The 27,708-nt window shown below is 32.7% G+C and overlaps 2 protein-coding genes across 2 annotated transcripts; one reads left to right on the top strand and one right to left on the bottom strand.

Moving 5' to 3' along the window:
* Positions 1–13,281: 13,281 nt before the first annotated feature.
* Positions 13,282–14,172, bottom strand: LOC146955811 (uncharacterized). The gene has a single exon (XM_085748972.1). It carries the CDS (start codon positions 14,170–14,172, stop codon positions 13,282–13,284), a length of 891 nt encoding a protein of 296 aa, XP_085605098.1.
* A 377-nt stretch (positions 14,173–14,549) lies between these two features.
* Positions 14,550–26,812, top strand: CTR1 (Protein kinase superfamily protein). The gene is made up of 16 exons (XM_085723951.1): positions 14,550–15,306; positions 17,354–17,655; positions 17,742–17,886; positions 18,026–18,129; positions 18,448–18,656; positions 19,227–19,595; positions 20,087–20,127; positions 23,030–23,098; positions 23,218–23,318; positions 23,420–23,504; positions 23,620–23,718; positions 24,524–24,592; positions 24,694–24,825; positions 25,889–25,983; positions 26,069–26,270; positions 26,598–26,812. Exons 1-15 carry the CDS (start codon positions 14,746–14,748, stop codon positions 26,175–26,177), a joined length of 2,490 nt encoding a protein of 829 aa, XP_085580077.1. The 5' UTR covers positions 14,550–14,745; the 3' UTR covers positions 26,178–26,270; positions 26,598–26,812.
* The last annotated feature ends 896 nt before the right edge of the window (positions 26,813–27,708 follow it).

Here is a 27,708-nt window from a genome sequence, read left to right as displayed (position 1 = left end):
TTTAGTTCCGGGTGTTGGAAAAAACTTAATTGTGTGCTTAAAAGTTTATGTCTTTGGAAACAACACTGTCTTTTGAACACTCCATTTAATTATTTTATTAATTTAAATCATTATGAAACTACACTTTGGAAATAGAACTCAGAACAAAATAGTGATGGCCAATAAAAGAGTGAATATTATAGAATATACAAAAGTGAGTATTACTAGCATTCAGGTTAGACAAAATTATTAGCTATACGCAACACACAAAAACACAAGTTATACGAATTAAAAATTTGAAATAATCACTATATTGAGTAGAGGTTTTGATCACGAAGGATACCTTTATCATGAGAGAAACGAACCATGCAGGAGATTGAGTAGCATGTTGCTATAAAGGAGAAGATGAGAGATGCAAATTGTCTTCACCGCCTTACCGCCATTTTCATTGTGGTTTTCTTTCTTTATATTTTTGAAAGATTTTTTACATACCTCTACCCATCATAACACATGTCCTTCCATTGTCACATCAACTTTTTAAAAGCTTTAGTTTGTCGGTGAAAACATTTTCTAATTTTCATTCATTTTCTAAAATTTTATATTACCGTAGTTTTTGACGTGGTTTGATTCGATTTTGAGGTAAAAAAAAATTTAATCTAAAGTAAAAAACCCATATGTTTTGATTCAGCCTGGTGATTATTTTAAAAATATTTGATATCAAATTAAAAACAATTTAATCTGTATTGATTTTCTTTGAATATCTATGTTTTGATTCAGCTTATTAAAATATTCTATTAATATTAATAGGCTAAAATATGGTATTGGTCTCTGCAAAATAGGCCAGTTTTGGTTTTAGTCCCTGCAAATTTTTTTATAGTTTTTGGTCCCTGCAAAAATAGGTCAGTTTTGGTTTTAGTCCCTGCAATTTTTTTTTATAGTTTTTGGTCCTTGCAAAAATTTTTGTTTTTGGAAATAGCCCCTGACCCCAGTTATGTGATGATTTGTCACTTTTATAAATTAAAAAATAATTATTGTATCTGTTTTATTATTATTTTTTAATTAAAAAATAATTATTGCTATATAAATTATAAAAAATAATATTCTTTTTATTAAGTAAGCACATATGCACAAAAGTGACAAATCATCACATAATTGGGGTTATGGACTATTTCCAAAAACAAAAATTTTGCAGGTCTATATATAGGTTAGATACATTAGTTATTGAATGAACCTAAAAAGTTACTTTTTGCTTATAAATGTGACCAGAGGGAGTATAAAAAAAAATTGCAGGGACTAAAACCAAAACTGACCTATTTTTGCAGGGACCAAAAACTATAAAAAAAAATTTGCAGGGACTAAAACCAAAACTGACCTATTTTGCAGGGACGAATACCATATTTTAGCCATATTAATATTACACATACATAGTAAATTAATGGTTTTGATATATAATATAGGCTAAATTACACTAGTAATAAATTGTTTCTTTAAGTTTTTTCCTTTATCACTTAAGTCTTTTAAGTTAATTAACTATTACAAGTTTGTCCTTTAAGTTTTTTTTCGATACTAATAAGGTTCTTTAAGTTATTTAACCGTAGCAATTTGGGGGTTTTAGATCTTAAAAATGTAAGTTATTCGAAACCTAAAAGTTACAATTAAATAACTTTAAAAACCTAAGTGTTACGAAAAATACTTAAAGGACTGACTTGTTTTTGTTAAGTAACTTAAAGGATGCAAGTGATACGAAAAAATTTTAAAGGACCAACTTGTTGTAATTAAATAACTTAAAGGACCTCCAGTGTAATTTAGCCTATAATATAACATAAAACATATTAAAATAAATCTAGGTCTCGAGTTACTCATCAAGTGTTAACAATTCTTATGTTTGATCATCTATTTCGGCATCAATCGATCATTTCCTAAAAAGCTTTGGTATGACTTCAATTGGGTCCCTCGTTAGCAGACGGTGAGATTGATATTCCAAATTAGTTGGTCCTTAAGTCGGATATCGAACTTAAAAAAGAAAAATAAAAAATAACATTATCAAATGAAAATGCTTAATTAAAGCGAGAAACATATGAAATAGTAAAACTATAAATTAAACTAGTGGGTGTTGTTTTAAAAAATTGAAAATTAACAAGCAATATAATAATACAATATATCATACTAGTAAAATAAATAAATAAGTAATCAATTTAGTTTCCCTAAGAAAAAAAGTGATACATTTAGTTACGTCGTTTGATTTGGTCTTGCGATTTTCACAAAACGAAATCTAAAAGCATATACTAATAGAGCAATGTTATTTGAACAAAAATCAAAGTAATAGAGAGAGAAAGTAGAAAGACAATGTGAGTATGAGAGAGAAAATTAATATTTCTCGTACTAATATTCGGTTTTGTGTTGTTTTTTTTCCTTTTTATTTATTTTTTTTGGGGGGGGGGGGGGGGGGGGCAATTGTCATATTTGTTGAAATTAATGACATGTTACTTATTTACCATTTGATCTTCTTTTCATGATATTGATTCATTTCAAGAGTCACGCATCTTTCTTTTTCTTTTTTTAAAGAAGAGTCACACGTCTTGTTTTAAACAAGTTATAATAAAAATGTATTTAAAAAAAATAGAAAATATTTTTTACAAATTTAATGGCTCGCACATTCTCGTTTTCACTTTTAATTATTTCCTATCATCATTTTTACAATTTATTCGCTTCTTTTTTAGTTTTATGAAATATATACCAAGTAATGTTTGATTATTTTTGTTTTTACAAAATGATGCTTATAACATTTCATTAATAATTTCTTAAAAAAAAAACATTTCATTAATAACGATATCATGGATACATGTGGAGATATCATTGAAAATGTGGATACGAAGTAAAAATGTGGCCGCTTTTGTAAAAACATGGACTTCTTTATTGACTTGTTTTATAATAAAATCGACATAATTGTCTTGACGATGGACATAACAAAATGCTCTACCATCTCGTAAAACAACACCTAGCTCAGAAAAATTCTCCTTGTGACAACGAAATTTATCAACCACATCTTTTTAGTTCGTCTCAAAATCAACGAGTTCTATGTGTAGGTCATTACTGGTCACGGGCTTCCCTTTCTTCAAGTGAGCAAAGTCGAGAAAACCAATAAAAAAAATTATTGTCATCATTCTTATACAAATTACCAGGGTCTGGTTATTACATATGGAAGCCTAAGATAAATTTAAATCGAGCCTTTTTAATGTTCATTATAGAATTTTAATAAAAAATACTAAATTTGGATTTGAATTTTTTTCCATACGTTTTGGAATACAAATCATTTTAGTAAAATTACTAGATTTTGTTTGTTGTGCAATTTGTTTTCCTTCTTCCACTTGACAATGGCTCGTTTCAGAACATGTAAACTTTTTCAAAAAAGGAAAACTTGCCCACCAAAATTAACACAGGAGAGAATCAAATTTAAGACCTTGAGAGGAGTACATCCCAAAGTCACAAACGAACACCATCAAACCAACCCAATTGGGTTATCTTAATAATGATTGTTGTCACCATCTGAAATTCATAATTATCCCTCTACATCACCTTAATCAAGGACATTTGGATTGAAGATGCCAGTAAACTTGACACCTTATCTAAGATGCTTCCACCTAACATTAACATGACCATACAAGGTTTGACTCCATGCTTGGATATGTCATGCTATCCTTGATGCTCAATATTCAGTGAAGAATGGCTACAATTGGTTGCTTTCTCGACACCAACTAGCTATATCCCAAATTACTGGTCTTGGATCTGGAAGATGCATATCTCGTCGGGTTCTTGAAATCTTTTGGTTGAAAAGTGATCAGGATACTTTAGTACTTAATGTGAATGGCAGTGTCTTGACTAATCTAGGGAGGGCATGCTTTGGAGGTCTAGTGCAAAATTATAATGAGACTTTTCAACTTGGTTTTTACGAGAGCGTAGGGTTGTCAAACATACTCCTCACAGAAATTCAAGTCTTCCTTGTTGGTCTCATTTTGTGTTCACAAACTAACTTTCAGAAGATCATCTGCTACTTAGATTCACTTCATGTGGTGAAATTAGTAATTATGAGCACTCATCATTTTCACCATTATGCCAACAAACTTGAGTTTATAAGAGACTATCTTAAGAAATATTTGAATATTACACACCACCACATTTTTCATAAAGAGAATGCTTATGTGCACAACAACGTTGAGAGCTAATTGTATGGATCCTCTGATTGTTTTACACTTCACCCTTCATTAAGCAAAGACTTAGTTTTCGTCTTTCTTGTTTTTTTCTTCCTTTATTTTACGTAACCAAAACAATTTGTCGAAAATGAATTTGTTGTAGTAGTTGCATGTGCCGTTTTCAAATCATGGTCATCCAATTTAAATTAATAATAAAGATCAGTTAAATTAAGTTTATTATTATTTTAAAATTTAAATAATTTAATCTCAAATCAATAACCATATCGTTTATGTCATATACTCCTTTTTTTTTGGTAGAAGGAGAAAAAGAAAAGAAAAAGAAAAAGAAAAAGAAAAAAAAAACTAGGTTACAGCCTTAAGAACTGTACTCTAGAAGCATCAGCAAGAAGTAAATCTTCCAAGCCCGGGATGGGGTTCTCCAAGATGCACCAAGAAGAATCGTGAATGGCACCATGTTTAGCTAAAAAATCCGCACACGCATTAGCCTCTCGAAGGGTGTGAGTCAACTGCACATTCCAAAGGGAGATTAAGGAGATCCTTAACATTTCTGATGATAGTGGCATAAACACGCCAAGCATTGAGGGGAGCTTGAATTAAGTTTATAGCGTGGAAGGAATCAGAATAACAAATCACATTTCGGTGCCCTTTCTCCCAAGTCAACTTCAAGCCGTGCATGATCGCAAGCAGTTCCACGTGCAAGTTATTCGAAATACCAAAAAAACCTGAGAATCCACAAAGCTAAGTCCCGTCCGAAGTATGAAGAACACCACCAAAGCCAGAACGGCCAGGGTTGCCGAAACTGCTTCCATCAACATTAAGAATTATAGCTTGCATACGGGAGGGGTGCCAAGAAGTCCAGCGTTGTTGCGATCGAGAAACAAGACCTTCACCCAAAGACGTTGAAAGAGAACTAAGATAGCTCCCAACATTGTGTCGCAATTGATGATAGCTAACATGTTCATTACCAAGACACATTGCATTCCGGGCTTTCCAAATACACCAGATGCCTGCCACAAAAATCAAAGGATCTGAGAGTCGGAGACCTTTTTTGAGCCACGCGTGAGTGTTTAACTCCTGGAAGAACGCAATACCATTGTACCCCAAAGATCTCCAAATACAAGCAGAAAGAGGGCAATTCCTGAGGCAGTGTAAAACATCTTCCACATGATCATTACATCTATAACATATAGGAGACAAAACCATACCACGACGGTGCAAAAGTGATTTAGTGGGGAGTGAATCATGACTAGCGGTCCAAAAGAGAAGCTTGATCTTCTCCGGGGCTTTCATTTTCCAAATCCAATTCCAAGAAACATCTTCATCATGGTGGTCTTCAGAATGAGTATTTAGGAGCCATGAGTATCCCGACCTAGCTGTATAAATACCATCCAGATGGTCGGCCCAAGTGATGCGATCTGGAACATCATTATGCAAGCAGGGGGGCATAGATTTCACATGGTTTTGAATATTGTTGGGAAGAATAGTATACAACGGGTTAAAGTTCCAATTACCATCTATTATCAAGTCACGAATACACAAGGATATGTCATGAATATCAACCCACGGAACCATACTTGCAAAGTTCCCCAAGGTGGTCCAGGAGGAATACTAAAAGGAAGTGGTGCCGTTACCTAGCCGAAACACAAAGCCATCTCGCAAAACCGACCTCGCCTTCAAAATTGAGTTCCAAGTGGTGGAACCATTCTTCTTTAGAACATCTAGAACACTAGAATTTCCAAGATACTTTTTTCTTTAAATAAATAAATATATTTTTTCTTTAAAAGATATATTTTGTCATATACTCCTTTGGTCACTATGATAAATAAATATATTTTTTCTTTAAAAGATATATTTTTTCGCAGGTTTATCGAACAATTGATGTATTTAGGCCCCGTTTGAATTGAACTTATTTTGAGTTTATGCAAAACAATTTATACAAATAAATAAACTTTTATTTATTATTCATAAGCTTGTTAAGGTAGTTTATGAAAAAACAACTTATAAAGATAAAACTTTTGTTAGTGAGAACTTATAAATTAATATAAAAGCTTATTTATTTGCATAAGCTATTTTTCATAAGCTCAATCCAAACAGAGCCCTAGTCAATATTATCAATCAAATACTTCATTTACGTAGTGATTTTGAAAAAAAATATATTTATACTATATGTAAAGAAAATACATAAATTTGGACTGACTTTTTCCATTTCTAATTTTACCCTTCATTTAAATAATGTTTACTATTTTGTCCTTTTCTATAATATTACTTAAGTTATTAATTAAAAAATAGTTAAATGCCATTATAATATGAACAATATTATCTATAACCATATATAAGAGGAATGAGAGATTTTGGGCTAGAATTTTCATTAACGACAAATTGTTGGTGCATTAAAAAAGATAAACGTCAGAAACATCTATACTAATTTTAATCAAAATCTAATTAATTTTAATAAAAATCTAAATTTCATAAAAAAAGTAGTTAATAAATTTATTACATGCGTCAGCAGAATAAAAAGAGTCGACATAAGGACACAAAATGCTCGTCTGACACTAGTTTATTTATAATAGTGATACATGAGTTGGTTAAGAGCATTCACAATAGGGGAGTCATAAACATTTAAGACTTGGTACCTATTAGGTACCCCTATTGTGAAGAAAAATTGTTGACTCGGAGTCTTACTTAAGATCTCTAATCTTAAATGGGACCCACAATTTTTAAATACTTCATCCGGTCCTTGATATAAGAAAATTTAAAATGAAAAATTTGGTCATATTTATAAGAAAATGTCACAAATTGTGAGATGTAGTTATTGCTTAAAAGACTTTTCTACCCTTCATTTAATGTTTATTTTTTTAATATTAGTGAGTGTGTTTAATGTTTCACAATTTTCTATAAGGGTATATTTGTAAAAACATTCAATAAGTTACAATAATTAATGAGTACATTGGTTTTGATGTTTTTATTTATTTTTCTTCTTATAATAAGGACATGAGGGAGGATTAAAAAATTAAAATGTAATGGTATAAAGTTATTGATAGTTGATTAGTGGATATCATTTAAAAAATTGATGTGAGATCTAGGTTGGAGGGATTGACCACTTATTAGGTACTACTATTAAAAAATTATAAATGAGTGACGTCTTCACGTGGGATCTACCCAAAAACGAGTGTCTCCATTATTGTTGCTCTTTTTGTTTGGGTCATGCTAACTTGTTCTTAAGCACATGTTAAGCATTCCAATAATTGTAAGAATTTATTGAAAAAAATCAACATTAAACTTTTTGAAATTTTGAAAAATAAATTAATACAATTTTCAATACATATAATAGAATAAGTGGGGTGTCCGGGGTTCGAACCCCGGCCCCTGCATATAACAATGCATTGTCCTACCAACTGAGCTATGCTCCCGGGACTATTAGTGGAATTCTTAACTTCTGCTTTAAAGACATAAGTTAGCAGGGAAATTGTTTGGCCAAATATCATGTTTGACCGTTTTAGTTTGACAAAATTCCCTTTTTTTTTTGCTGAGCAAGGAGATTGGACAGACATCAAGGGGAAACGACGACATCCCAACTAGGTTGGCACCTCGCAGAACCCCCATCCTATGCCGCCAATCTCAGATAAAAAAATTTATTAAAAAAAAGGAAAAAGAGTACAAGAGGGGACTAGACCAAAACCCTCAAAAAACAAAGAAGAAACAGAAGAAGGAAAAAAAAGCAGAAAACAGTAAAAGAAACAACTATCTATCGGAACCTAGAGCGAGCGAACCCACTCCAGTCCAAGAAGAAGTCAGTCTGAAAAGTCTGAGGCAACACCGAGAACCAAATTGTGCCTTGTATCGAATGACCCATATCAGCCATTTAATTATTAAGTGACACCAGGGTAACAGTGAAATAGTTTATCAACTAAAATGACATATTTGAAACTTTTAAAACTTAAAGAACTAACTTGGGAATTCTGTCAAACTAAAATGACCAATTTAAAATTTTTGAAACTTAAAGGGATTATGTCAAATTAAAAGTACTAAAATTGGTATTTGGCCAATTTGTTTTTGTAATAAGGAATTTCATGACGAAATCCAAACCGCTTTGAACCTGGCCGCATATTACCATCACCAGCAGCCACCAAACCAAACGAAAGTTCATGTTCTATTTTTACCTATATACAAGAAGGCGCCGTTTCCCGTAGGCAATATCAATGGGTCTCCTACCGTGCGTGGTGCATTATAAGCTTTTTTTTTTTTTTTTTTATGTACTAAATGCATGGGTCAATTTAGGTAATTCATATATAGCACCTATCCTCTTTTTCTTAGCTTGTTGAAGATGTTAATTATTTCCAACTATTTAAATTACTCCCTCCGTCTCTTAATGTAACCCCCTTTGCATTTTTCACATTTCTTAAGAAAAGTTGTCGGTGTAATTAATGTGTCTGTTTTGTGTATTAATATTACCAAATTGTCCTTTGTTTGTATGTGTATTAAATTTGACTATTCATATTTCAAGACGAGTTAGTAGTATTAATTAGGGGTATGTTTAGGAAAAAAGTAATAAATGCATCTAGTAATTTGAAAAGGAGGTTACATTTAGGGACAAAAATAAAATCAAATGGGTGGTTACATTAAGGGACGGAGGGAGTAATATATTAACTATATTCGAATAAAAATAAATTAAGTCTTCGTTTAATATATATGCTACACACTTCGTTCTTTTTTAAGCGTCGTTTTGTAATAGTAACACAAAATTAAAGAAATGTGTGTTTTCCACGTTTTCTTCCTATATGTATCCTATGTTAATCCACCAATAAATTTAGTGTGTTATTTTTCCTTATAACAAAAATTGTTAGTAACTCTCTTTTTCTTCAACAAATTCTTATATTTTTAACACACTTTATCTCTCTCCCATAACAAACAATTATTTGTTCCCGTGAGCTTAGCTCAATCGACAAGGACAATGCATAATATATGCAAGGTCTGAGGTTCAAACCCCGGATACCACCAAAAATATAACAAATAATTATTTGTAATCTAAATATCATACACATATTTTTTAATAATTGTAAAACAAAATAAAAATGATCTCAACATTTAAATAAGAAAACTAAATTCATAGTCAAACGAAACTTAAAAAGAAACAGAGAGAGTAGAGAGTATCATATAGATTATTGTAAGTTGTTTGTTTTTTTTTAATTCAAACCGGCGTTGATAAACAATTAAACATTGTTTTTTTATTTTTTTTTTGACAGATTAAGATATATTATATATAGGAAAATATATCACGAAAGATTCTAAAAGTTTGTTAGTCTTTAGAAGATTTTAAAAGAACGAAAGTTATTCTTTAAAAGATTCTTAAAGAAAGTAAGTTATTTTTTAGAAGATTCTTAAAGAACGGAGGTTAATATCCAGGATATTCTAAAAGAGCGGAAGTTAGTCTTTGAAAGATTCTCAAAGAACGGAAGTTAGTCTTTAGAAGATTCTAACATACGGAAGTCAGTATTCGGGATATTCTCAAAGAACGAAAGTTAGTCTTCAGAAAATTCTCAGAGAATGAAAGATAGTTTTTAGAATATTCTAAGAGAACGAAATTTATTCTTTAGAAGATTCTCAAAGAATGAAAGTTATTCTTTAAAAGATTCTCAAAGAACGAAAGATATTCTTTAGAAGATTCTCAAAGGACGGAAGTTAGTCTTTAGAAGATTCTAAAAGAACGAAAGTTAGTATTCAGGATATTCTCAAAGAACGAAACTTAGTTTTTAGAATTTTCTTAAAGAACGGAAGTTAATCTTTCGAAAATTCTCAAAGAACGAAAGATAGTTTTTAGAAGATTATAAGAGAACATAAGTTATTCTTTAGAAGATTCTTATAGAATGAAAGTTAGTCTTTAAAAGTTTCTCAAAGAACTAAAACTATTCTTTAGAAGATTCTCAAAGGACGGAAGTTGGTCTTTAGAAGATTCTAAAAGAACGAAAGTTAGTCTTTAAAAGATTATCAAAGAACGAAAGATTGTCTCACTACAACGTGAACAATATTATATATGAAGGGGATAGAGATTTTGGGTTGAATACTTTATAATTTTAATTATACTCTTAAACAAATCTTTCTAAATTAAATAATCCTTAAAAAAATTCCTATATATTAATGTTATATTGTTTTTTTTTAAGGAATTAATGTTATATTGTTGGTAGTATTAAAAAATGTATGGATTTATATTATATTTGTTAAATTATTGTTGTTATTGAAAAAGATAAACATGGTTTCTTGAGTTTGTTATAAGATACTTCAGGAAGACGTATCCTGGAAGAAAAAAAACGAAGTGTAAAAAAAAAGATTGTGATGTGAAAATTCAAAGGAGATGTATATGATTCAATTTAAGATATGAATCACTATAATTGTTTTTCGATAACCAATTAAAAATTATGTTTTTGGTGGATGAATGTAACGAGAAAGAGGAGATAACCTCACATATGGATGAAAATAGAATATGATTTACACGAAAACTTTACATTTTTTATTTTGATCACATGTATTATTTTTTGTATATTGTGACTTTTATAATTATATAGTATTGAAGAGTTCAAGTGTAATAAAAAAAGTAGGAATTTATTGGTGGAGAAAGATAACATATTAAATTTATTGGAAAGATAAAGTGTCTGCAAAAAAGTAGGAATTTATTGGTGGATTTAAATGAGGGTATAATAGGAAAAAAATGTGCAAAAATACACATCGCTATTTTAGTGTTAATTTATAGATGCACATACATATAAAGTTAATTGGATTTAATAAAAATATTAACACATATAAAATAAAATTAACTTTTAGGAATTTGTGTAATTTCTGTTGAGATATTTCTGTTACATAAAATATTAGGAATTCAATGAAAAAGTTAAGTAAAATATTTAATAGATAAGATCAAAAGTTTGTTGAGACATTTATGCCAAATCAAATATTGGTTTTAAAAAATAGAAAAATAATAAAAATAATACAAATAAACGTGAAAGTGACATGTGGTGGCATAAAAACCTAGTTTATATATATATATATATATATATATATATATATATATATACACTATTGATATTGATTTTGTTAACATATCTTAGCCGTATCGTATCATAATTAAAAAATTTCGCATATCCGCGTACCCGTATCGTATCCGGACTTCATAGAATTAAATTATATATATTTTTTTATTATATTATTGATGTCATTGAAATAAATAATCATGGTTAGTTTGGTTTGTTATTATAACTTGAAAGCAACGAACGTTTATATTTTTAGTTTTAATCAAAATCTAAATTTTATAAAAAAAAAAAGGGTCTTGCTAACCAGTGCCCTCAGGGCAATGGTTAAGGAACCTACAATTAGAAATTTTGTCTTGGAAACATAAGATGTTACTTTTGATAAAATAATGATTACACATCTTTTTCATTAAAACTTACTTGATCTAGATGTTTAACCATTGCCTTGAGGGCACTGGTTAGCATTCTCAAAAAAAAAATCGTTCATAATTATCAAACGTTAACATAATAAAAAGAGGGGAAAAACGGACACTTATGTACCCGTCTTTTCACTCCTAAATATAAGGACAATTATTAATTACGTTTTAAAAAATCTGGTCTAATTTTTTCCAGCACACATGGTGCAAATCCATCCATTTCAATGGCTTTCCACAACATCCAAATCCACCGTGTTTTTAACAGTATTTTTGGTTTTTGGTTCATTGACTAAATTACCCTTTTTAAATGAAAGTATGTTTATCAACAATACAAATTTTAACTGGCCAACTTTGGGAACTTTTAGATCAATCCACACCCTTCACTAATTAACAAAAGTAAATCCAATGGTTTAAAAACAAATTGCAACAAAAAAAATAAAAAAAGAACAAAGTCTTGCACCGTGAGAGACCTATGATGGTCTCGTACCCTAGCCAGAGCCATACAAGAAGGGTCACATGCGAAAGCTGAAATTAAAATATGCTCAATTCAATTTCGCCCACAACTATATCCATATCTGTTTAAAGGCGTGTAATCTGAACTCACTGCAAACTATAGATTCAATCAACTTTGTTCATGACAACATACATTAAAGTAAGGCTGGTCAAGTACAAATTAGAAAAATCCAACTTGTAATTTGATTCTTATTTTTAAATTAAATCATTCATTTCTATTCTTAATCAATTCAATTCAACTTGCATATTAAAAAATTGGTAATTATTTTTTTTCTACTATTATCATCCAAAAACAAAAAGTCGTATTTTTATATTATTAAAAAAATACCACCAGGTGAATTGAACCGGCCAACGTGTGAACCAAATACCGCTTTGCCCACCGAAATAATAATTACATTCGAACATCATTTTTGTACACATTAGACATACATTCCGGTCATTACTATAAATAAAAACCACCTTTTAGAAACACATTTAGTATATATTTAAATCAGATAAATTATTTATTTAATAGATTTAAAAAATAATATTTTACTTATAATAGTGATTGAAAGATGTATTAATTAATTAATCTATGTTATCATAACTCAATTAATAAGAACATCGCAATACGCATTGATGTTCGAACTTCGAATTCTTCACTTGTTTATCTTGAGAGTGAAATTTTAACCATTCGACTACTTGATAAAAAAGATATCGATTAATCACGTTTAAAAATATGATTAACATAGTTGAGTAACTTAATTTATAATTATAATTGGGGTTAATTCAATTACATAATTCACTAAAGTTTTACGATTTCTATCTTGATCGAAATTAAACATATACCGTTCTCGTGAGTTTTGTTTAGTTGACAGCGACAGTATATAATATATTATATAATATATGCAAGTGTCGAAGTTCAAATCTCTTATATCCCACTTATTTATCTTAAGAGATTAATTTTTAACAATTAAACTACTTAACAAAAAACATATATTTAACCAAATTAATCATTTTTTTTAAGAGACTAAAATGGAATATATTACTCAAACCAAAAAGTTCCTCTTAGCACAAGGTGTACCAGGAAAAGAACAAAGTCACAACATATTTACAGAGAAAATGGAAACAAAATACAGAAAGTAAAAAACAGAGTAAGAAGTAGCATTAGCCTATGCCCAACATAGTGACCGGATTAAGCCACCAACCATGGTAGTTGACAGCGAGGTTAGGAAGTTTCGCTTTCAACCACATAAATGAAAGAGACTTAATCTTGTCGACAATCTGATGAGTTGGACATACTTTATCATTGAATAACCTGCTATTTCTTTCTTTCCATATTTTCCACGTAGTAGCATACCATATCAGATGCAAGATTGATTGCCGCACCATAGAACAATTACCACCAACAGAACCAAACTGAATGAGGTAATCCGCCAGGTCATATGGAAGGACCGAGCAGACACCCAACCGACAGTGAATCAAATGCCAAACATCACCAAAAATATCACAGTGTAAAAATAAATGAGTGGAAGATTCGAGCAAGCCACAACCACCAACGCATAACCTATCATCAGAAGCTATAACTCCACGACGATACAGATTATCCTTAGTGGGCAACCGATCACGGAATAGACGCCAAGCAAAGAGAACAACCTTCAGCGGAATATCCTTATGCCAAAGAACCTTTGAAGAGACCGTAGTGTCAATATGTTGATGTTGAGTCATGTTTTTATAAGCACTCCGAACCGTGTAAGCATTACTCGATTCCAAGTTCCAATGCCAACTACTGTCCTTGTCAACCAGCAAAGTCACATTTTGAAGCAATAAACATAATTCCCCCACGACCTCCTCCTCCCACGCAAACAGCCCCCGCCTCCACTGCCAAGCCTCACCACCCTCCCCCCACCCTAACTGACACATATCAAACACAGACACCTCCTTACGGAGCGAAAGATCAAACAATCTGCTAAAAGGCTCCTTAAACGCCACACCTCCAACCCACACATCCGACCAAAACATAGTAAGCTTACCATTACCATTAACCAAATTAATCATAATTTCGATTATGATTAATATGAACTCGAAGTCGTACACACAAGTAAATAAGATAATAAATAACATTTTTCAAATATAACTTTGAGGATTTCTTAAAAAAAAATTAACTTTGAGGATGCAATTAAGAACTATGACATTCATTAAAGTTTTACTCTACTTGACTAATCTTTAAAGTTAGTCCCAATGATATCCGATTTACTACACAATAAAAAAACTTGAACTTGTTGAGAAAATTACACAATAAAAAAACTCGAAATTGTAGAGAAAATTGATTGATGTGTATGAAACATTTTTGGAAAAGAAATACCAAAACTTTTGAAAATAATTTAATTTACGATAGCGCCATCAAATTAAACAAAAAAAAAAAAAACTTGGTCACTTTGATTTCTCTCATTTCTCTCTCCGGAACTCAGAGAGAGAAATTTCATTCATTCCACCATTCACACTTAACAGTTACCAGATTCTAGAAAGAGAAAGAGGAAAACGAAGAATAACGTAACAGAAACTTCAACGAAGAACAACAATGAAGATTTTTAGGGTTTTATAACCGAACCAAAACGGTGATTGATTTCAATGGAAATGCCTGCTAGAAGATCTAATTACTCGATTCTAAGTCAAGTTCCCGACGATCAGTTCTCCTACGCCGCCGGCGCTAGTGCTCCGGCACCGTCGTCGTCGAGCGACGGAAAAGCTAGTAGAGGCGGTTGGGAGTTAGTCGGCGATCATCGGCAAGGGAACAATCGGATCGGGAATTTGAATTTGTATTCATCGATCGGATTACAGCGGCAGTCGAGTGGGAGTAGTTACGGCGAAAGTTCGTTAGCCAGCGGCGGTGATTATTATGCGCAGACGCTGTCGGCGGCGGCTGCTAGTGAGGTTGATGCGTTTGGTTATTTGCATGAGGTTGGTGAGGTGAGGGGGAAGTTGGCGGAAAGTGCAGCGTGGAACGGGGGATCGTCTGGGAAGAGCTGGGCGCAGCAGACAGAGGAGAGTTATCAGTTGCAGCTTGCGCTGGCGTTGAGGCTTTCGTCGGATGCTACTTGTGCTGATGATCCGAATTTTCTGGATCCGGTGCCGGATGACGCGGCTTCGAGACTTTCGGCTTCGGCGGAGGCTGTTTCGCATCGATTTTGGGTATGTTGTTTGTTGTGCCTTGTTTGTGTTGCTTTGAATTGTGATTTTTTATTATGGTAATGGCTTTGACTGTGAATGTGACTACAAAGCATTGACACAGACTAGGTAATAATTCGAGAAAATGAATTAGTTGAATGTAATTACACACATCATTGTCGTGTTGGTGTCAGACACCGGACACACGCCTTTGATCAGAGGTGTCGGTGTTATAGAGGATTGTGATAACTAATGAAAATAAGGACAAGGCGTGTGAATGACTATGGATATATTCTGACTATGGGTGTACTGTGGCTGCTTGTGTATATATAAACCAGATTAAGGCAATGTTCTGTAGTGTTATATATGCTGAATTTATATAGGTTTGGCGCCTTCTCTATTCTGTGTCAACAGGAGGACCGAATTTCGGTTGATGGCGACAAATTTGGAGGACAAACTTTCTGTAGTTCATTTAGAATGTGGTTGATTCTTTGTCATAAATGATCGGAGGAGGTGCAGTTGACTTGAATGGATGGGATTTTGTTTAGTATAAAATCTTCTTAAGAAGTTGTGTTTTGTTTGTTATACAGTGTAGAGTTGAATTTTGAATTACAGTGTTGAAGTCTAATAGGAGTTTTCTGGATATTAGCGTTCTATTTTTCAATATTCTTTTGGTGCTAGTTCGTTGGGAAAATTTTTCGTCACTAGCCATCACATTCAGTGGCGTTGCCAGGACCCTGGGTCAGGGGGTTCAAATTTTTAAATTTTCACATATTCACACACACACACACACACACTTTATGATTGTCTTCTATGTGGTTTCATTTCTTGAAATTGTTGAATAATCGGTTCATTATTGATGTTGTCATTTTGGAAAAAAAAATATCTCAAATATTTATTATTATTTTATATGCGTATGGAAAAAATTATACAAATTTTTAATATCATAGATCTGATACATAAGTTATTCACTGAACATAAAAAATGATTTTTCGCTTAAAAAAGTTTTGCTTGTTATTATTATTATTATTTGTATAATTTTTTATATATTATAGATCATACACTTAATTTTTTATATACTATAATATACTTATCTTACGGTATTTGTTATAACTTGTGAAAATCATGTTAACTATGTATACGTTTTCCACAATTAAATATGTATAACTCTAAACAAAACTTTTTCAGTTGTACGCGTTTAGTATAGTGGTAAGTTTTTGATTAAATTACATTCTTAAGCAGCTGTTAGATTCCCACAATATCCATTTTAGTTGAATGTTTTGTATTTGTATTACTTTAGTTTTATTTAATTCACGCTGGCTTTAGATTCATCTAGAGAAGAATGGAAGTGCATTAAATTTGGAGATAGTGGGATTTGGAGAGAGGAGATAGTGCAAGTTGTTTAATCATGGAGAGGTAATTGGTTCATAGGAGGTGCAAGTATTAAATTTCAGGGGATTCAACACATGAATAGTATAGAAAATTGGGTAGAGTTTATAGAATTGAGGGGGTTCAGTTGAATCCCCTGAGTTGTATGTGCCTCCGCCCATGATCACATTGATCGAGGAAAACTATCTCTTGCAGTCACGGTTTTCACTTTTGATTGGCACTTTGCTGGGAGTTCTGGAAAGAATGGTTTTCAGTATTCTATTACTGTCTGACTTGAACGCTATGATCATATTTCTCATTCTTGAATTGACTTTTTTTTCTTCTCTAAATAAATGCATATCTTTTTTTTACACTGCATAAAAATTCAACATTGGAAAATATGATGTTTGTGGAGTCAAACCGACAAATCTTGAAAATGCTAATTAATATTTTAACATTGTTGCTTTGAGTAGAACGTGCGTTGCGTATAATCTTTATTTATTGAGAGATGGATTTAATATGGATTCTTGAATTATTAGATGAATTAATTAAGTTCAAGATGAAAAACTAGACCTTCTCTCTGTCTTACCCGACCACTGAAATTTGAGGGTGGAAACTGTAACTTGTTTCATCTTGATAGACTTGATGCTCTTATTGTTAGATGTGAAAGTTGATTTTGTATCTTATTTATAATGTACACCAGGTGAATGGCTGCCTATCATACTCCGACAAAATTCCTGATGGCTTTTATCTGATTCATGGGATGGATTCCTATGTCTGGACTGTGTGCACTGATCTGCAGGAAAACAGCCGAATCCCATCAGTTGATACTCTAAAGTCTGTACATCCCCGCATTGATTCTTCCCTTGAAGTAGTTTTGGTGGATCGGCGCAGTGATGCCAGCTTGAGAGAACTGCAAAACATAGTTCATAACATCTCTTGTAGCAGCATAACAACAACAGAGGTTGTGGATCAGCTTTCCAAGCTGGTTTGCAACTGTATGGGGTGAGCCTCCTTGCCATTCATTGCCCGACCTATTTAGCTTTTTATCCGGTCATGTCAGTCTAACTGTGTTTTATTGCTATAACAAGGGGTTCAGCTTCTGCTGGGGAGGATGAGTTCCTATCTTTCTGGAGGGACTGCAGCAATAATCTGAAAGATTGCTTAGGATCTGTTGTTTTTCCCATAGGTAGTCTATCTGTTGGCCTCTGCAGGCATCGTGCCATATTATTCAAAGTAAGGCTCCACTTCTTTGTTGGGGTTTAAGGTTGTGATTACACATGCTGACTATGTTGACGAGTTTTTGTTCACTGGTTTAGTGCAGGTGGACTGTATTTAAGCAATTCTGAATAACTTTCTATATATTTTATTTTAGGTGCTAGCTGATGCTATTGATTTACCATGTCGAATTGCAAAGGGCTGTAAATATTGTAAAAGGGATGATGCTTCTTCTTGTCTTGTTCGATTTGGGCTTGATAGGTATACACTTTATTTTCCAAGCATACATACCTTTCTCTTTATAAGTTAAGCTGCAATTTCATTAGCTATACATAACGATCATTGAACGGAAAATTTAAAAAGGACTTGAGATCAATGGTTAACATAATGTATATCGACCTTTCTGTTTATAACCTAAGCTGCAATTTCATTAGCTATATATAACGATCATGGAAACGAAACATTTTAAAAGGACTTGAGATCAATGGTTAACATAATGTATATGACGTTGACATTTTAAGTAGATTTTCTTAAGAGTAATATGCCTGTCACCTCACATCTTACATAATCTAATGACAGGGAATATCTTGTTGATTTAATTGGGAAGCCAGGACACTTATCTGAGCCTGATTCCTTGCTCAATGGTCCATCTTCCATCTCATTTTGTTCACCCTTGCGCTTTCCAAGACTTAAACCAGCTGAAACTACAATTGATTTCAGGTCACTTGCCAAGCAGTATTTCTCAGACTGTCTGTCTCTTGAGCTTTTCTTCGACAACAGTTCAGCAGGTAATATTCAGATATTTTGGTTAAATTTGTGCTATTCTAAATCTAGGCTTCTGAGCCAAGCGCGCTTATGGAGAAATTTATACAAATCAGCTCTTAGTCTCTTTGCACATTTAAATTTGAGTTTATGTCTGTGTGTGTCTATATATATGTATGCGTGTGTGTGTGTTGAGCTATTAAGAATTAAGAATAACATACAGGTCAATTCTTTAGCTAGAATATGATTTATGATAGAATCTTATTGCATTGTTTGTTCCATGCAACTAACCCTACTTAGTGGGATAATACTCGGTTGTTGTTGTGAATACTTTTGAGCTGTTGATCTAATGTCTAATAAATCTGCAAGTTGATAAATCAGGCCGTTATTGATGTTTGTTTTGCGAGTCAGGTAATTGTAATTTTGCACGTGATCATGTAATATGATATGCAATTATGTATATATGATTGTAAAGTTGTAATTAATTGTATTGGGTGCTAGTATAGGATACCCTGAATTTGATATCACATAAACTTTTACTAATTAGAGTCTTTTTTTGGTTACATACTAATTAGAGTCTGGATTCTCCATTTCAGAACAGCTGGATGGGAAATGCAATGAAAGTAATAACCTTATGCCAATTTCAAGTGACATCAACATAAATTCTCACCTTCCTTTGTATCCGCAAGCTCCTCTTCCAAGCACACTTGATCAAGCTTCTGAAACATATATGTTGTGTAACCCTCCTCAGAACATTATAGAATCAACAACTGTGGGCAAGTATCCACCACCTTTAAAGCATAAGCGTCCTGTTGCTATTTCCAATGATGATGTCATTGAGGGTAGGAGGTTTATTGAAGGAAGTCAACTAATTCCTAGCAAGCCTACTCGAGAGATTACCTTTGACATGGAGGATTTGGCCATACCATGGAGTGATCTTGTTTTAAAAGAAAAAATCGGATCAGGTACATCTCCTTTATAAATTGTAAATACTATTTATAAAGGTCTTCCTTTTTTCAGGGGAGGGGGGTGGGATAAAAGAGACATACTTCTGAAGAAATAATAGACTTAATAAAATTGAAAGGGATGTTGTCCTTAGCAATGACAATAGGAAAGAAGAAAACATTGAAAGGAAGCTAGCCAATCATTGCAATAAAACTCCCCAATTCATATGTATATTTCCTTCTTCTAGTGGCATGATTTGTGCAATTAATATTTAATATCAGTAGTCAATAAAAGAGACATACTTCTGAAGAAATAATAGACTTAATAAAATTGAAAGGGAGGTTGTCCTTAGCAATGACAATAGGAAAGAAGAAAACATGAAAAGGAAGCTAACTAATCAATCATTGCAATAAAACTCCCCAATTCATATGTATATTTACTTCTTCTAGTGGCATGGTTTGTGCAATTAATATTAGTAGTCATTACTTGAAAATGACGTATTGTATTTCAGGTTCTTTTGGAACTGTACATCGTGCTGAGTGGAACGGCTCGGTAAGCCACTCTTTTTATTATAAACATTGATGCTTTATAAATAAATCAAATTATTGTTGTTTGACTTGTTTTGTTGAAACTGTAAGGAAGGAATGAAAAAGAGAAGATATTTCACATTTTACGAGATGCCGAATCATTTATATATTGTGATATGAAACACTAATCTTGTTCCACTAATTATACTAAATGCAAATAATTGATATCAAGTACAAGTATAGTACAACAAAGGCAAGTGGACAGGTGACAAGTCCCTGTCCAATAACATGATGATAAGTCCAGCCTTTGTTACATTCTTTTCGTTGATTTTTGCAGAATCTGTGTTTTTGCATTCGCAAATAATGCTAATTATATTCGTGCTTAATACATCAGTGCACGAATACTATCACTGTGTATGAACAGTAGTGGTCACCACTCCTTAAGGTTCAGTGGTTTCTATATTTTTGGGAGCTTGTTTCATAAACATTAGAGCTTATGATTTAGTCAAGACTCAACTGGAATTTGAAAGTAGGCTAAAATATGTCATTAGTCCTTGCAAATATGTCTCCTTTTGGTTTTAATCTTGTAATGTTTTTCCCATTTGTGTCTCTTATAAAAAAATGCTTTTGGTCCTTGTTGTTTTGTTTGTCTCTATAATATTTGGATTAATCTGAACCAAATTATAAGGACCAAAACAAACTAATGAGGATCAAATGCCAAATTATGTATTTTTTTTTTATCACAATTTTTTCAAGGGACTAAACATTTGTCTTCAAAGTACGTGGTGTGCCTTCTAGCTGTACCAAACATTATAATTATTGTCAACAAAGACTTTGCCTGTAAATGTATGCATATGAAATGTTATATATGTTGATGTTGATAAAGCATGTTATCATAATTCTTGGTCATGCTCCATTGTTTCCGGAAATGGTAGGTTCCAATATTATTTTAATTTTTTGGCTTAATTAATGATTTGGTCCCTTAAGTTATTTGTTGGTTACATTTTGGTCCCATAAGTTATTAACGTTACATTTTGGTCCCTTAACTTATATTCTGTTAGCCAAATAAATCCTTCCCGTTAACTTTTATAAAAAAAAACGTTAATATTCATCGTCAAGTCCAGAAAATCATCGCATTCATTGCCAAACTCAGAAAATTCATCACTTTCATTGACCTTTATCAATAAACCCAGAAAGATTAAAAAGCTCAGCAAACCCCAATAAGCCAATTTAAACATCAATTTTCAATTCTCTCCCAAATTCAAACCCCCTAACCCCAAATTCCCCAAATTCAATCTCACCACCCCCAATAACGTTAATTTGCTTTCATTTTGAGTTGAAATCTTTCATCTTCGTCTTCGATTACACCGCTACACTCACCTCCATTAGCGATGCCGTCAGCTTCCAAATCCACTAACGAAGGTGGAACTTTGCATCAGTTGAAATCATTTTAGATCTTGTAGTCAAAATCGTCCGCATCTTAACAATTATAATATTGGTGCTTCCTCTGTGGAGACTTTTATTTCAACGAAATTGGTAATATTTTTTTTTTGTAACAAAATTGGGAATATTGTTTATAGAGGATTTAGAACTATGATTTAACCTAATCTTTTATAAGCCTGGACATTTCTAAAACTATGTCAATTCGATTTTCTTTTTCTTCTATAAGCCATGCAAGCATTAGAAAGAGCAATCAAACTTTTTCTTTTTGTCTTGAATACGAACAGTTCAGAAAAAGTTGGAGAATAGAGAAAGAGGGGGAGAGTGTCGGGTGATTGCTTTATGTGGTGTTTAAATCTGAGTCATTCCTTTTAATTTAAAGGCTGCAATTTCCAATCCCATGGTTCATGTTTAATCATACTCTTTTTTAAAGTTTGTTGAATTTTTATGGGTTTGTTAATGAAGTTCATGAAGGAAGATGATGAATTTTCTGAGTTTGGTGATGAATACGATGATTTTCTGGGCTTGATGATGAATTTTAACGTTTTTTGATCAAAGTTAACGGAAAGGATTTATTTGGCTAACGGAATATAAGTTAAGGGACCAAAACGTAACGTTAATAACTTATGGGACCAAAATGTAACCAACAAATAACTTAAGGGACCAAATCATTAATTAAGCCTAATTTTTTTTGTACTCGTGTCTATTCAATTGAAAATAATTGTTTGATGGTCAGAAATTGCTCTAGTATGAAATGTTTTTCAACAAAAGATTGATTTCATAACAACCTACCAGTGTAGTTTCAAACTATGGCTTCTGCCCAACAGCCATCAACCTAATACTTCGCTGTTTTTGCTTGTTGTCTGATGCAAGCAGAGAGACCACTATGTAGCATGTTGGTTATTGGCAGCCTATTAACTTCATATTTCCTATTCTCTCCATTAGCTTTGTGACTATACTACAATTTGACCTTTATTGCCATATCTTTTCTTACTGAGTTGCACATCAAAAGAGCAGAAGTTTATTTGGAAAAAAAAAAAAATCTTCCAAGAGATGTTTTGCTCATCGAACAACTTATACAACAACAACAACAACCAAAGCCTTAATGTTCTCATAGATCAAATTATATCTAACAATTTATTTTGTGTGAACAAGTGAAGCTCACGGTCGCATATTTTTAATTCTTATGACCTTTTTTCTTATCTGATTCCGAGTTTGCAAATTATTTAACCTCATGTCATGATTTAGAATGCATATATGTTGAGGCATCATTTATCTCTCGAGAAGTTTGTGACACTTTTTTTCAGGGTTTCTTCATTAAAGTCCAAATCAGACATAGTTTGTGACACTCTTTTTCGGGATATCTTCATTAAATTCCAAAGCAGACATAGTCTTCTATTTTAATTCTTTCATGATTGCTTGCTTAATCTCTCTACTTTTTGTTTGTTTTATATTTTGTCATTCTTTAACGCATTATTAATTTGCAGGATGTTGCTGTTAAAATTTTGATGGAGCAAGATTTTCATGCAGAACGCTTCAAGGAATTCATGAGGGAGGTATGCTCGAAAGTTCTAACCGAGTGAAGATCCTCCCATTTCAAAAGAGAAATTGAGAGCTCGTCTTTGAATAGTTAAATTGCTGTTGATTTGAGCTGTCTTCTAACTTCTCTTGCCAGGTTGCAATAATGAAACATTTGCGGCATCCAAACATTGTTTTATTAATGGGGGCAGTCACTCAACCTCCTAACTTATCAATTGTCACCGAGTATTTATCAAGGTTTACTCTATGTCTTTAGCCGTCCCTAATCCTTTTTCTCCAAAAGATGGAGTATTCCAAGGGGTAGCTTGAAATTCTAACGGATTTTGAACTAAGTGCAGGGGTAGCTTATATCGGCTGTTGCATAGACCTGGTGCCAAGGAAGTGTTGGATGAGAGGCGCAGGCTTAGTATGGCTTACGATGTGGTATGCATTTAAACAAATGTTTTGTTTCTTGTTTTTATTAATTTTTGAATTTGTTATATGATAGTGGTTGTATTCATTCTGAACTATTTGTCTTTTTTATTTTTTTCATTTATAGGCAAAAGGGATGAATTATCTTCACAAGCGTAATCCCCCCATTGTTCATAGAGACCTGAAATCACCAAACCTTCTTGTTGACAAGAAATACACAGTGAAGGTAACAGTGAAGATTCTGTACTGTATCTAGTAATCTTAACTCTTTAAGAATTTTATGAAAATCATAGTTGTCCTTGAAAGTAGTATTCCATTTCTCCCTTTTTTTGCATCCCTCTCTTGCGAACAGCCTTGTATGGTTGTAGCAATACAAGGCTGTAATTAGTCTCCAATGTTCATCTCTTTTTGGCCTAGCATGGCTCCAAAGTACTCAGGTGTTATATGATTAATAATTCTATTTGGATAATTATCAAGCCTTTACTTTGATAGTCTGGATTTGATTGGGGATAAAGCAGTGTTCTTGCCCCCACTTCTCGGAATTTCAAATTCATCCCCAAATGAAAATTACACTGTTGATTCCATATAGGCTTTAGCATGCAATGCTCCTTTTATATCTTTCTAGAAAGATAAAGAAATGGATAAACTGTTATTTCATTGTTTTTTTTTTTTAAAGTAATTGGTAATTTTTTTGACAAATTGTGCGATTTGGTATTATGATTTAATCTGGAACTACATATGAACTGGTGGCAGATGTGAGTCTGTTCCAAAACTTGCTGTACCTTCACATAGTTTAAAAGAAGTTTCAGCATTCTGGTAACGAGCTATCCTTGTTTTGATTCAAATTTGGAATCCTTTTGAAAATCCAGTTGACAAGAAAACATGTGGAGTGTCTTATATAACATATATATTTTGTGGAATCTTTCTTTTTTGTTTTCTTACGATAGAGGGGGGATTAGATTGACTTGGTGATCTATTTTCTTGGATATTAATGGGTTTTTGGCCTTAAAATGGTATTGCCATTTCTCTAGGTTTGTGATTTTGGGCTTTCCCGCTTAAAGGCCAACACATTTCTCTCTTCCAAGTCAGCTGCTGGGACCGTAAGTTTAAATTATCTTACAGATATTTCTTTTTTCTGTTTCTAATGTTTCCGAGGTTTGTTTTAAATAAACATTAAATTGTACTCCTTTTTCTCCCTTAGCCTGAGTGGATGGCTCCAGAAGTTCTTCGTGATGAGCCATCAAATGAGAAGTCTGATATTTATAGCTTTGGGGTAATCATGTGGGAGATTGCGACATTGCAGCAGCCATGGGGTAATTTGAATCCAGCACAGGTTTGTTGTCTACTCGCGGTACCTAAAATTGCAGTATTCTTATGCTTTATTGTTTCTTATTATAAATTTATAATCATATTGCTTCAGCTTTTATGGAAGATTAACAATATCTGAAACCTATGAAAGTATGAATATACAATATAGTATGAAATAGTAAGCAACTGGTAATAGAAACTGAAACTGATTGCAAGAAATGTATATTGCCAACAATGATGGGTAAATTGTTGAAGTGGTTGAAGGTGTTTTAATACTGTCATGCTTAATTTGGTTGAACTTGTATGCATATTAAGAAAGCCTTCATTCTAAAAGAAAGATAAGTGGGCCTAATGGGCTGTGGCCTGCGGATGTATGGAAGCCAGAAAGGAGGAATAACGGGCATAATCCATTAAAGGAGAGAAGCCTGTGTGCGGCATGCTAGTGTTGGAGAAGACTATCTTGGTATTACACAAGAAACCAAAAAAGAGGAAAATAAATTGACAAAAAGAGAGGAGAGGCATGGAGGAAATAATTCTAAAAGTTTTATCAATAATCGAAGATCAAATCAAATAACAAAGGAAAAGGCCCATGAGTCCATGACCATTTGGGTGAGGGGAGAGGGGCTTGAAGCTTCTGCAGACCTGCAGCATCCTTGAACTATTTTTGAAATTAGTATGGAAAAAGCTATTGTATTATTTCAACAGGGGAAACACTACATTAAATAGGAGGCTTACACATGATGTCTATTCCTTAGATTAAGAAATGATGGGATCAACAATAAAGAGGGAAATAAAATAAATACTGATCTTAATAATAATTGCAAATAACTTGATAAAAGAAAAGGAGACAGGTGCATATTTGTTACATTAAACCTGTGGTATCTTCTATATCTATTTACTATTGCACCAGTTCTTTTATATTTTTCAGTATATAAACCTGAGGGATACTATGTTGTAAGGAGCTTGCTAGACTCCACTTCATTTCTAAGTAATATATTCCCTTGGTCAATCAAGAGTCTGTTAGAGTCGCGTTTTTTTATTAGGGTTTTTTATTACTATAATAGTCACAAATATGTACTGTCCTGTAGGTTGTCGCTGCCGTTGGCTTCAAGCATAAAAGGCTTGAGATCCCACGCAATTTGAATCCACAAATAGCTGCAATAATTGAGGCTTGCTGGGCAAAGTAAGTATGGTTACATCTGCTATTTTGTATTTTACTTGAATATTCGGCAATAGATTTTATTGAAATATACTTGATTGATATGCAGTGAGCCCTGGAAACGTCCTTCTTTTGCCAGCATTATGGATTCTCTAAGGTCATTGCTCAAACCCCCTACACCTCAACCTGGTCTTCCAAGCACACCATGTCTCACTTGAATGGTTGGAACGCCAAGTTGTTCTTCGTGCACATACACAGGATTTTATTGGTTTTGATGTCTAACAGGATTACACCATTTTAAGTGGTCATAGGTACGTGCCAACTTCCATAATGGTCTTCGTCAACTCTAAATCTAGTTTTGACGTGGTATTTCTCTGTTATTGTGTTGTGGGGGTAAGGGGAATGCTATCGATTTGCTAGTGATTATCTGAATATATATATATATATATATATATATATATATATATATATATATGTATATATATATATATGATACTCTGATTATTATACTTTGAGTGTTTATAAGTTTTGGTTAATTAAGTTGTGAAATGTAATCATGCTGAAGGTGTTAGAAAATTAGTGGTTTTGTTAGTTTTGACATGGTTAATTAATGTTTGTTCATGTTTTTTTGGTTGCAGAGTAAGAGTTGTATATTTCTTTTCTAATTGAGGTTTGAGAATACTGATTTTCAATGCAAAGCAAGGATACTCGATCTTTGTTCCAACAAAATTGTTTGATAATATCTTTAATTTCGCCTAGAAAAGCTTAATTTTTTTTTGTTCTTTCAGAATTTTGATGTAAAAATGACTCCCATTGTAATTACATTAAGTTAATGATAAGTAACTTCACCTGCTTTTCTTTTGCCTGTATTCATATATCATTTTTGGATCCGACAAAGGTTAACTGTGACCATCCTTTGTACATATTCTTCTTGTTTGAGTGTAGAAACAAAAACAAAAACAAAAAAAAAAAATCGTAGCGCCACTTTCCACCAAAGTTGGCCATTATATTATTATTAGTCCCTTTTTCTGTTGAGAGTTAGGAACAAAGTTGTGCTTTCAAACAAACACCTCAAGTGACAGCTCTACCGTCTGGGTTGGCACCCTGCCTATCACTTTTTTGAGCCATTGGATGAATCTGATGCTACAGACCAATAAAATTTCACGAGCAACAGTGTTGTGACAGTAGCAATACTCCCTCAGGCACAAATATTTCAATCGTGGGTCTGTTAGTGTTACTCATGTGTTGTTTTCAGCTCTTTTTTTTTTTGTCGAAATGTTTTCAGCTTTAAAAAAACAAAAAGACGACCACATGTGGTCTTTTGAAGCTTTGAAATGATATTTGCCATCATATAAGGACTGAAAAGTGGTGCCTTTTCCGCATGGATGTTAGACAATCCTTTCTCTTCTACACAATTGGTAGAACCACTTTCCACCATCCTCTCTGTCATCTCATGTTTTTGTCCAATTTGTATAGTAAAAAGTCTAAAGGCAATTCAGTATTTCCATTTCTGTTTGTAACTTGTAAGGAAGGAATGCCTACCACTTCTAACATGCTTCTTTGGTTCTTCCTCAGTTTCTTATAATCAGTGGCTGTTATTTCATAACTTGAGTTCCTAAAACGATTTTCTCTCTATAAAGTTAATGTTTCACGGCTGTCTTTGAATATATTTATGGAGAGGAGAATAAGAACAAGTGGAATGAAATGGATAAAAACGAAACAGATTGTTTCAGTTGTTTGGATATTTTA

Source organism: Medicago sativa, chromosome 1, assembly GCF_051527215.1.
Source record: "Medicago sativa cultivar Bolivia chromosome 1, Bolivia_mono, whole genome shotgun sequence".
Lineage (NCBI taxonomy): Eukaryota > Viridiplantae > Streptophyta > Magnoliopsida > Fabales > Fabaceae > Medicago > Medicago sativa.
This window is presented reverse-complemented; position numbering and strand designations above follow the sequence as displayed.

Excerpts from the sequence above, each read along its gene's own strand:
- LOC146955811 (XM_085748972.1), bottom strand. The coding sequence starts at position 14,172 with ATGATTAATTTGGTTAATGGTAATGGTAAGCTTACTATGTTTTGGTCG.
- CTR1 (XM_085723951.1), top strand. The coding sequence starts at position 14,746 with ATGGAAATGCCTGCTAGAAGATCTAATTACTCGATTCTAAGTCAAGTT. Across the intron at positions 18,130-18,447 it reads GTTCGATTTGGGCTTGATAG|GGAATATCTTGTTGATTTAA; the intron begins GTATACACTTTA and ends ATCTAATGACAG. Across the intron at positions 20,128-23,029 it reads GTGCTGAGTGGAACGGCTCG|GATGTTGCTGTTAAAATTTT; the intron begins GTAAGCCACTCT and ends ATTAATTTGCAG.